General features: G+C 45.9%; 1 protein-coding gene across 7 annotated transcripts in view; it reads left to right on the top strand.

The window, feature by feature from the left end:
- The first annotated feature begins 598 nt into the window (after nucleotides 1-598).
- The window catches only part of CREBBP (CREB binding protein), a 95,298-nt gene continuing 83,720 nt past the window's right edge, over nucleotides 599-12,176 (top strand). For all 7 annotated transcript variants that reach the window (XM_069029401.1, XM_069029403.1, XM_069029407.1 and 4 more), the window contains exon 1: nucleotides 599-991. In XM_069029401.1, the coding sequence (XP_068885502.1) occupies nucleotides 907-991 (85 nt within the window). In that variant the 5' untranslated portion in view covers nucleotides 599-906. The remainder of the gene's footprint in view (nucleotides 992-12,176) is intronic.

A 12,176-nucleotide genomic window follows, 5' to 3' on the forward strand; every position in this document is an offset into this window, starting at 1 on the left:
CAACTGAGGACGGCACCGGGCGCTTCCGGCGCCGCGCGCGCCTTTCCGGCAGGGCGGGGCCGCACCGCGAGCGCGGTGACGCAGCGCGCAGGCCCCGCCCCCGCCCCGCCCCCGAGGGCTCTGGAAAAGAGAAGAGAAAAAAAAACTTTTTTTTTTAATTGAGGAATCAACAGCCGCCATCTTGTCGCGGAGCCGGAGCGCGGCGCGGGCGGAGCGGGCCGGGCCGGGCCGGGCCGGGGCAGCGGGGCCGCCCCGCCGCCGCACGGGGCAGCCGCGCCGAGCGCCGCCGACGCGCACAGGGGGCTCGAGCCAGCGGGGCGCAGCCGCCCGGAGCCAACCGACCGCCGCCGCCGCCACCGGGAGCCGCCGCCGCCGCCGCGCCGCGCTCATTGTTTTGGGGCGTTTTTGGGGGGTCGGCGCGTTTTTCCGCTTTTTGGTGATTTTTTTTCCTTTTTTTTAATTTTTGCCCCCCCCCCCCCCCCCCGCTCCCTTCTCTTCTCCTCCCCCCCCCTCCTCCCTCCCCTACCTCAGCCGCGGGCGGGCGGCGGGCGGGGGCCGGGGCGAAGCCGCCGCCGCGGAGGGGAGGGGACGGGGCGAGGCGAGGGGAGCGTGTGGGGGGGCGGAATGCGCCCCGAGTGACGGCCTGAGCCGCCATCCGGGCACCGCGGCGGGGGGAGCGCCCGGGAGGAGCGCGGCCGGCAGGGAGGGGGCGCTGGGCCCTTCGCTCCCCGCCCCGAGCCCTCCTCCCTGCGGCCTGCGGCGGCCCGGCATGGGGGAGCGGGGGCGGCCGGCCGGGCACTGAGCGGCGCTGTTGGGTTCCCGTGCGGCGGAGGAGCGGGGACAGCGAGCTCGGCCCCCCCCGGGCACCCCCCGACAACGATCACCGGCTCCGCCGCTTCGGCCACCATGGCGGAGAACTTACTCGACGGGCCGCCCAACCCCAAGCGAGCCAAGCTCAACTCGCCGGGCTTCTCCGCCAGCGATAGCACAGGTAAGGCCGCGGGGGTGGCTCGGGCGGGGTTCTACGGCGGTTCACCCTCCTCACCCCCCCCGCCCCGCCGGAGGGGAGGGCCTGGGGGGACCGCCCGCCCTGCCGCGATTCCTGGCGGGGGTGGGTTGGGCCTCCTGCAGTCGAAGTTACCGGGTGGGACCCGTACGCCAAGTACCGTCCCGGCTATAAATAGCGGTTGAAAAGAGACGTTTTTTGAGTTGGGTTTCCCTTCTTTTCATCCATCATCTTCGTTTTTAATGCCTCGGTTTGGGTGATGGGGGTGCACAGGTGAGTGGGGTGCGGGTAGGGAAGAAGGGCCAGGCGTCCTGGGTACCATCATGCTTATCGTACAATCGTGAAATGGTTCGGGTTGGAAGGGACTTTAAAGCCCGTCTTGTTCCATCTCCTTGGGGAGCACCTTCCACTCTCTCAGGTTGCTCAAGCTCCGTCCAGCCTGGCCTTGGACACTTTCAGGGATGGGGCAGCCACAGCTTCTCTGGACAGCCTGTGCCAGGGCCTCACTACCGTCAAAGGAAGGAATCGGGATATCTCCCCGATTCTGAATCTAGATCTACCCTCCTTCAGCTTAAAGCTGAACATGCCTTCCTGGAAGGGTAGTCGAGGTTTCTATGTACTCCTTAAACCCTCAGTTTACCCACAACTAGTATCCCTATACAGGCTCTTTCACTGTGCCCCTGTGTGCAACACACTACAGAATAAAAACTCCTTAATAGCTTCTTAGTCATAGAATGATTTGGGTTAGAAAGAACCTTGCAGACTATCTAGTTCTACCCTCCAGTTAATACTTCATGCTTTTTTTTACTTCCCAACCTGTGACCAAGGTTTTAAGGCTTTTGGCTTCCAAGCATTTTTCCTTTAAACCCCAAACGATTTGCAGATAATAATTGAAGTTGTGGGGTTGCTTGTATGCCGAAATACCCGGCAGCCTGGCAGTCACTGCGACTGGTCTGTGTCGCGCAGTGTCTCTGGCGTGCTTTTTTCTTCAATTGTGATGGATTTGTAGATAATAAAACACATCAGCATGTCTTGTTTCCAGCCAGCGTGTGCCCGTTGTAAATACACACGTGTGTGCACAAGAGCATGTGTGCCTGGACCGGCCTCTGCTGGTGTTCTGACTGATTCAGTCCCCGAAAGAGTGGTTTCAGAAGAACACGAAGTCTGTTGGACTTGAATTTCTGCTTTCAGAGGTTAATGAATCTTGTGGAAGGGATAGTGATAAGTTAATCATGCTATGCCTGCTGTGTTTTCATAGACTAAAAAAAAAAATATTACTATAATTGAGCTGATAAATTCTGTGGGTTTTTCGTCTTGCTCAATCTGCATTTGGCAACAGTTTACAGATGCTTCGGTCCTTTAGGGGTTTTTTATGGAAACCTTTTCTTCTCAGACTGCAAATAAATGAAACAAGCGAGAAAGAAACAGTATCAAAGAATATCTAGGTGAGGTCTTGTGATTGAGCTGTGTTAATCCCTTTTGTGGAAGCAGTGGAATATATGGAAAGCTGATACACAACTTGCTATGAAATGCACTTTGTAACACAGGACAAATACAGTTTTTCTTTAATTCTTCAGCTAGACATTTTAGACTCTCCTGGTAGCCAGTGAGAGGTATTTGAAGCGGTGTCTTGGGTTTTGGGTTGTTTTTTTTTTTTCTTTTTTGAAGTTCACTTGGGCTGTTCTGGAATGCTTCAGTCTTAATTATGTCCTGTTCAGCAAGTTCTCGTGTGTCTCAGGGAGCTCTGCGTGGTGCTAGATGTGTGAACTCCAGCATCTGCAGAAAGTTCTACAGGGCTCAGGGGGCCTGTGGGTACTGGGATGGCAAACCCCAAGTTGTATTCTGGACAAGTGTGTCCATGGAGTTCCGTCGTCGTCCTGGTGTTCCATAGGCAAAAATACTTCTCTGCCAAGGGTGCGGGTAATGTTTGTGCACTTAAAGAGAGGGTTGTTTTTAGGAAAAGCACTTCTAGGTTTCTTGCCAGCAGTTAATGCTGCTTGGTGAAGGATTGCTGAAGGTTTCTGTGTATTGTGGCAGGTGATACAAATAGTTTGAGTAGTGTTTGCTGTCAAATGTCTGCTCCTGGAACTAAACCAGGCTGCTCCCTGGTGCTGGGACTTAAATGAAAAAGTTCTGTTATGACGTGGAAAGTGGCCTTTTGATTGGGGGAGCCTGGGGAGATGGGTCTGAGGCTTTTGCCCTGGATGAGCAGTGAGTTGAACAGAATTCTGTTCTGTTGAACAGAATTGTAATTGCAGTGGTAGCCCCACACTGGTGGGTGCTGCGGCTGCCGTGAGGGGGGTGTGCTTTCACCGCTGCCGCATTGGGCCTGGCTGAACAGTTCAGCTCAAGCCTGCAAATGCTCGCACCCGAGGCTCTGATGGCAGGCCTGAACATTGGGCAGAAAGCAACTGCTCTCCTCCTTGTTTATATTTCTCTTGATGCTTTGATGCGGTGATGTTAAGCAACTCCTTTTGTCAGGGTAAGTTTTAGCTGCCTTTAATCTTTCTGATAAAAATAGCTCCTCAGCTTACCGGGGCAAAGTTTGTGCCATTGAAATTGGTCTGCTTACCTTCTGAAAATACAGCCTTTTCTGTTAAACCTAAGCAGCTAAATCCGGTGTCTGATCTTGCAGAAGGGAGCAGAGATGAAAGGATAACAGAAATGGGTACTGTGACCATCGTTAAATTTCGTGATAGTCCCATTCTGCAGTTGCCCCACTGCTCTTTGTATCAATAAGGAAGGTTAAGACTCCTGGCTGTTAACTTTGCTTGCCATTGCTGTGCCATATTGAACGAGCTGACTCCTGTGGTAAAACGTCCGTGGGAAAGATTTTTCCTTGTCTAGCCAGGTAGGAGTAGTGCTTTTGTCTAATTACTGCTTTATTGGATACACAGGCATTTTCATACCTAAACATCTGTCTCCTCTGTGGCTGTTGTGAGACGTTCTCATCCAGCACCACAGAATAAACAAGGGACTTCTACAAAAAGTAGAATTACAGTAACTTTGCTTATGGCAGTGTGTTATTTTAACACTGAGTGTTGTGATTATTTTGTACATTGCTGGCATTGGTCCTTCAGCTGAATATACAGAGACCTGGTGGCGTTCTCGGGCTGGTTGGGAAAAATGCACCTGAATGTAGCAGCAGCACAGCTGGAGGTGTTCAGGGGCCCCTGGACTGTGGTCCCTTCTGCAGGTAGCTTGGTGAGGGTCTGGGTTTCGCTGAAGTCATACTTCTGTCTGTGTTCATTGTGTTCCCCGCAGCTTCTGCTGCTGTGGTGCTGCGCCAGTTCCAGAAACAACACAGCGTAATCTGGGCCAGAGCAGAGGGTGTCCCTGATGGCATCAGGAGTTAACAAATTCCTAAAGTAGGTGAAGTTGGGAAGAAGGTGAGATTGAGCAGCTTCCAAAGTCCATTAGAGCTAGGTTTTCACGTCATACTTCCTTGTGGAGGGGGGTTTGTTGATTTTTAATTCTTTTCTCCTCCCTAACTTCTGATTGTACGCAGATTAAACCGCATGGCTGCTGCTGCAAAAGCTGTGAGCCCAGCTCCCCAATAACTCCTGTTCTCTTCACGGCCCATGTGTTGGCATCCAGGGCCCGGATTTTGCACTGGGGAAAGGCTGGCCCTGTTGCACGTGCCTCCCTACGTGCCGAGATAAGTAGATCTCTGGCTGAGTCCCAGCCAGCCACAGAACTTCGCAGAAGGGAGTTCGTGTCAATGCGCAGCCTGATTTGATCCTACTCTCCTGCCAAAAACCAGATAGGTGTATTGCAGTGGATTTAGGTTTTAGTTTGAAAAGAGGTGGACAACAGCAAAGTAGCTTGAGGAAAGGCAGCGAGGTTTTCTAAGCTTGTGTTCACATTCTTAGCAGAGACTTCAGATGGAGTGACGTCTCGGTGATCTAAACCCAGATTTTGTTTGGGCACTTGAAAGCATTAGTATGGATGTTTTAAAGGGTTCATTCCTGCGTGGCTGAAAAGCTTCGTGGAAGCCTGTATAATTGGTCTGCTCTTGTTTTGTATGATACGTGCAAAACTTGAGTGTCATGTGTGTGCTGTGGCAGTAAGAATCACAGTTACACACGGGCTTTCTTATCCTCTCCCTAGAACAAGGAAAAGGATAATTTCATTAAGTGAACAGACTTGCATTTATAGGCAGAAAACTTGGGGAAGAAATTAATTTTCTGAAAAGCTGTAGGTGAAGGAGTGTGCGTAGTTGTGATTACTCCATAGGGATGTCCTTTTTGTTTGTTTTGTTGTTTGTTTGTTTGTTTTGTGGTACTTGTGCCCTAGCTATCTGGGATGGGAAAAATGAGGTGTGATATTTCATAGCTATATTGTTTCTTGTGGAATACTTCATGGTTATATTGTTTAAGATTCATGTAACCATGGGGGTGGTGGATGGGAGAGGATGATGTCAAGCAAGATGTTTACTTTGAGCTAGAAGTTTGATACAAACTGTTGGGGTTTTTTCCACCTGCAGTGACTGACCTGCATAACTTGATGCCAGTGTTTGTGATCTGGGACAGGAGATTTGTCAGATTAGAAATGGGCTCATTTATAGAGTCTAGTGCAACTAATTCTTACCAGTTCCTGAGGCATTGCTGATAGCAGGGTATTGTGTACTCTCTCAATGTTTGTGGGCTTTTACAGGTTTTTCCGAGGAGTTTGGCACTCATGTCTGTGTGGGATGAAAAGTTGAGCAGATGATCTGCCAGCCTGATCATATGTGGCAGTCCACAGTCCTACCATTTTGCCTATTCCTTTATTTTTTGAAATTCATACTTTGATAATTGCACATGTACTGGGGACCTTTCCAAACTTATTCCCCCTCCAGTGACTTAAACTTAACTAGGAAAATGCTGTCCTGTGCTGTGGCATAGAGCTTCTGGAGAAGCCCTGCCAGCAGCAGGCAGGAATAGAGGCTGTGTCTTTGCTGTACTCCAGAGATCTCTTGGTAGCTTGTGAAATGATTCCCAGTTTTTCTTGCTGCAGATTATTCACTTTCTATTTTGTCTGGACATTCCTTGGAGTCATCGTCCAGTGCCATTAATTATTTCTACAGCAACATGCTGTGCTTTTTTATTATACCTGCAGCTTCACATTAAAAACCCCCACATATTCTTAGTGTTTATTAGATATTGTACTTACTGTTGCTACCTGCTAAGAGAGAAGAACATAAAAAAACCCCCTTACCCTATTAACAAAACACTGCAGGTTAATGTGAAATCGGGGTGGAAGGGGTAGTTGAAAAACCTGATTTGAAAAAATCTGGGGTTTGTTCTTATACAGTGTAAAAACATGAGGGATAACTTAGAAATCTGACACTTCCACCCTAATTTGGTTTACACTTTCAAGAATTTTTGCTTTGTAAATCTTTCTTTTAACATATGTTATGTTTTCCATCTGTCTTCTCAGATGTCTAAGATACAGAGACAACCTAAATTGTTTATTTGGAAGACTCTTTAATAAAGATGCTTCAACAAATACTATTAAGTGTTTTGCAGAATCATAAGTGTGAATTAAAAGAAAACTGAAATTTCTATTAGCAGTGATAATTATAACTCGTAATCTAAATCTCTTAACATACTCTTCCTTTCCTGCTTTCTTATTTGCCACCATTGAGAAATAAGGATCTTGTTTATGGCACTGGATAAATACAATATCTTTGGTTTGCAGTTTGTGTCTGGATATATTTTTATTTATACATCTGTAAGTCTGTAAAATAATCCCCTGCTTTCCTGCCGGTCACCTTTAGTGCTGTGGAAGCTTCCTTGGGAAGACAGCAGTGGGAAAAGGAGTCGTTCTTCCCTGAATGACTGTTTCTCCCTGTCTCCCAGTCATTTTTTTCCTGTTGCAGTTGGACACGGCAGAGAGAGGAATGAGAGCTGGAGACTTTCTGCTGCAGTGTGAGAAGTAAAATGGGACATTAGATTGCAGCCCCTGTCCGTGTGTGTGTCACCAGAAGCACACGAGCTGCTCTCTTGCTCTGCCCAGCTTTGGGTACTTCGATAGCTGGGTTATTAGTGGGTGTTGCTGATGTCATCACTTCTGTGTCATCTCTTGTGTAGTCTCATCTCATGGACAAAAGAGATGGGGAAATTACCGAGTGGCTTGAGTTGAGTAAGTACTGAGTATGAGTCTGGTTTGGAATAGCTGTGAAGTTTTTTCCTAAGTTCATAAACTCCCTAAAGGAAAGTATTAATGAGAAAGGTTCAAAACAGCCTCATCTCACTGAAATCAGTGTTTTAAAGTAAAAGATTTATGAGGGATTTATGGTTTTTTGTATTGTCATTTACGGTTGGAAGCTTTTTTAGACATTAATATACAAAAATCATTAGTTTTACATGCACATCTGCTTTTGCTTCCTCATGTACGTTTGGTTTGGTTTGGGTTGTATGTCCTTGTACAGCTGAATTTGAGTTGCCAAGCAGAAGACAGTTCCCTTAAATTTGGTATCAGAAATAGGGAGGAAAAAGTGGCATTAAAAAGAATGGAAATGTACTTTTTGCAGCTTTTATACATCACAGAGGAGACCCCAGACTTGCCTGTTTCATAGTAATGTTGCTTAGGTTTTTTTCCTTGTTTAATAGTATTACTTCAAGTACATATTTATATATTTCGCTCTTCACAGAATAGGCATGTTCTGTGGTTTTGTTGGAGAAGGTGTGTTAAGGTGGGAGTTTTCTTAGAAGGACTCATGTAGCTGAAGGGAGCTCCTGAGCCAGAACTGAGCTTGAGTTCTCACCACTGACACTGTCAGTCATTGTGGGGAGCATTGGGAATGGAACACTTCAAAATCTGAGCCACCTGTGTTGGCAATATATTCACTAAGAAGTCTCTGTCCAGGGAATGTCACAGTTAAAGTCTGTTTGTCAAGACAATTTGTGTTCTTGTGCGTTATGTGCTGATTTCCTTTCCAGGTGGGCAGTGAGGATGGCACAGCCATAAGGGAAGCTGTGGGTCTGGCAGCTGTGGGAGCCAACTCAGGGCAGGCACAAGCAGATACTGGCTTGGTACGGACTGTGCATTTCATGCTGACTTAAGCAAGTGCCCACTATTAATTACCAGACTCTCAGATGATTCCTTTTAAAAGGGTCATTCTGAACTTAAATATTCTGTCAGCTGTTAAATTTGGGCAAGAGACACGATGTGTGTGTTTGTGATAGGATGAGAAGACAGTCGTGCTTCTGTTAATGTTAATGTGCTCCAAGAACCTTAAAGTATTTAATCTTCTTCAGGATGATCTTGTGAATGAGAAGCTGATGTTCCCAGTGTGGTGTCTCCCAGTCCATAGGCAGATTGCCTCCTCTTCCTTCTGTCCGGATTTCTCTTCTCATGGCAAATAAATTTAATGAAACCTTCTGGTCTGTAAGAGTGTTAGCCTGGTAGCCATGTGCGCTGTGACAGTAGCCATGTGTGTCTTGTGGATGCTGCTGGGTGGGATTTAGAGTTGTTCACAAGAGCAGACATGGCAACTGTGTCAAAATAGCGAAGATACTTTGGGAAACAGTTAAGAGAAAGAATGGTTTTGGAGAGAGGCAGAGGAAAGCAAAGGCAATCCGTCATTTGCCATCCGATACTTCTAAGACCAGACCAGAGTGAGTGCTCTTGTTGGGCTGCTTCTGCCACACATTTTGGAGTTACCTTGGCTTTTTTCCCCTCTGGCCTCTGGGAAGAGATTAGAGACTAGCTTCTTATCTGGATATCTTTCATATTTGCTTCTTTATCTGAACCTTAATGCCAGGTGCAAGGGCCATTTAATGTGCCCTTATATACTGCTTTGTAATTGATAGGGAAACATTTAAATAATCTATGATTTATTTTTATGAAAGGGTAGAATAATCCCTAAACCCAGAAATTATTTCTGAAATAAACCAGTATCTCAGGTTTTTCTAGACTTCTAACACTGGTTGTTTTGTCACTATGAGCACAGCAAAAGAGAGATGATGGAGACAACTTGGACAAGTAGAGCAGAGAGAACCATGAGGTTATGACATTGTGGTACACAACATGCAAGTGGAAAGAGAGGCTGGGAACTAAACCTGGTGTGACCAAGGGAGGATCTCAGTTTATACTGCTCTCTTTTCGTGGAGGTGAGGGGGAGGACTGGGACAGAACAGGTGGCTTTTCCTGTATCAGGTGGTAGTTGTTATCACACCTTAGTGGATATGCACATTTTCCCCATCCTGGCTCGTGTGTCTGGTGTTGGAGCTGGTGTCAGGAGCTGAGTCAGGAATACTGGTAGTACTGCAGCAGAGGTTAAAAGAGAATGGGTTTTTTTTTTTTCATTAGTTTTCATTAGTGATTTGCTTGTATAACAAGCTTCAGTTTTGAAAAGTCACTTAGTTGCTGAAGTCTTACAAAAATGGATTGGGGAAGATATTAGGAGCTGTCTCTAAAATCCTAGCCACAGGAAAGCAAGAGAAGGCAAGTGTTAGATCCATTTTCAAAAAGGGTTCAAAGACAATACAGTCAGCTACAGACTGCCTCCTATCCATCACTGGGAAGGTCATGGAGGAGCTGGAGTGAGTTTAGTGAAGGGCTGCCGAGGAGATTGGGGGCTGGAGCATGTGCCCTTTGAGAGGAGGTGGAGGCCTGGGCTGCAGACAGACCTCCTGATGTCCCTTCCAACTTGAGTGACTGTGGGTTTGTAAACAAGAGAGAGCCATGATGATGATTCCAATGAATTTTCTAAAGTCCCAAGAATTCCGAAAGGTGAGGTTCATATCAACATATTTGAGTTTTGACCAGTCCAGTGACTTAGGAATGAGTGACCCAGACTGTATTCCTTTCTCATCCCAAGTGCAGGTAGTTTAAGTGATCAGACAGGTAGAAATTTAGTTAAATATTCAAATCTCTTATTATGCAAGCCATAAATAGTTGAGACTCATCCAGATCCTTGATGTTGGATCCCTCATTCCCCCTCACCACCCCCCACCCAGCCATCTCCTTTACCCAGCCAGGTCCCTCATCACCATCATTCTCAACCTGGTTGCTAAACATTGTGTTCAGAAGAAGTGGTGCTGCTCTGCTGAAAGTCAAGGTCCAGGTGCATGTCCGTTTACAAGCTTTTGGTGTCACATTAGAAAAAGACACAAATGTAAAGTTTCCTTACTGGAAATTTTAGATTTTCCATGAATGCATTGTTTAATTGCTGTAAAACATTAAAAGCAAGAATTGTCTTTTATGAAACAATAAATTACAGAATCCCCAAACCTCAAGAGGAAGTTGGAATGGATGTGGTAATTGCTGACTGTACCACACAGTGTGGCTATTGAGGGGAACTACCTGACAGTGAATTTTAGGGAATGGCTGGAGCTCTGAACTGTTGAGGCTTTGTCTGCTGGGGTCTGGCGTGATTGAAAGAAGCCTTACAAAACAAAATTGGGCTCACTGAAATGTAACAGCTATGTTGGCATGAAAGAAAGGCATGGTGCAAATACTGCTTGTGTGCTGGACTTCAGTGTCTGCTCCGTGCACGAGCAGTCAGTTTTTGACAGGAAAACTCCCAGTCACGTCTCAAGCAGAGATTATGCTGTAAAAAATGAAACTGAATTTGATAGTTCTCCTCCTGCTTGCTGTGAGATACGTTTGAGATAATAAGTCACATAATGAAACACCTTAGGATGTTTGTCACCTCTCGGGCTGAGCTAAGGGGGAAAAAATGGTGAGATTGAAACAAGTTAATTGATTGAATATGTATATTAGGAAAATCTCCCGGTAACAGTCTCAAGCAGTCATACAGATGAGAATGTTCTGCCTTCAGGATGCAGCACAGTTTTGGGGATTTTTCTTCTGAGAAGGCTTAGAAGGAAACGGAACATCTTTTTTTATTCTGGCTGATGAAAGTGTTGTCCAGGAAGGCAGAAAACTCTGACATTTAAGCTCACAAGGCTGAAATTAGGAGAGAAAGTGTCTCAAGTGTGGTTATCTTCTATGTGTGAAAATAGCTGCTCAAGGAATGCAGAATGCTCAAATTGGAAAAAGAGCTCTTTGGAAAGAGTGGGGGTGTGGTACTTGCCTAGTGCTTTTCCATGCCTTCCAGAAAACGTAATCTCTGGTTTTTTGGTGCTCTGCTGTTAAGAGGACGTTTGGTTTTATGTGACAGGGGTAATGAGAGGTATGAGGTTTAGGATCAGAAGTGCTGTTCTAGAGACAAGACATGTTGAGGTGAACGTCCATAGCCTTAGTCAGCTTCGCTGCTTCCTGAGCACTGAATTAGAGGTATGTGCCTTATGGGTGTAGGGAATCTGTTCTCCTTTAAAATCCAGACCACTTTTCCTGTTCTGATGTGTGCTGGGTGCGTGGCAGGTTTGAGGGCGGAGCAGGTTAAAGCTCGGTGGGATTTCTCAGCAAAGGTGTTTCCTGACCATTGCTTCAGGTAACTGCATGTAATAGCAAAGGCATCCCTCGGTTTTTAGGCTCTTGGTAGCTGCCTTTGAGAAAGAGTTGAAGCATTGAGAATGGGATCAATTTTGTTCTTCTTGTGAGGATGGAGAGACTGCAGTTGCTTTTTATTTTTCTATCAGTAGAAATGGGCTGTGTTCTTATTATGCCAGATTTTTATATGTGTGTAAATATATTTATTCTTTTTATAACTGCCAAGACAATCTCTTATCTTTATGGATTTGGATCTTTATGGATTTGTTGCAGACATGCTCAAGTAGATTTTTGTTTTCTGTTGTATTTTATAACCGTTGTAAAATGTGCCTTGTGTTGCTGTTTTTAATGTGCATGACTCTGATGAAATATAAAAGAAGATGATTAATCATTGCATGAACAATTGAATTCTTGGTGAATTTTTACAGGACCATTGTGTTAGGTTGTTTACCTGCTTTTTATTTTCCTTCTGCCAGAGCTGTACATTTTCTGTGTCTAACCATAATGTACAGCCTTCTTACAGGAGCTTAGGAGTGGTAGATTATTTCAGGTTTTAAAAGGCAGTATTCCCAAATCCTTTCTTCACTTTTTTTTGTAAACTGCAAAAACATTTCCAGTTCTTGGCTCTGGCAAGACTGAGAGAGTCCGGCCAGCCAAGCAAAAAAAAAATTGAGCATTTATACTCCAGCATCCCATTTTGAAATACATCTGGAAAAAAGCTACTCTTTAAACCACAGCAACATCTTCCCCCTTCACATTTTGTCTCTCCTCCTCTGCCCCTATC

Source organism: Aphelocoma coerulescens, chromosome 14 (assembly GCF_041296385.1).
Source record: "Aphelocoma coerulescens isolate FSJ_1873_10779 chromosome 14, UR_Acoe_1.0, whole genome shotgun sequence".
In the NCBI taxonomy this organism is placed as follows: Eukaryota; Metazoa; Chordata; class Aves; order Passeriformes; family Corvidae; genus Aphelocoma; species Aphelocoma coerulescens.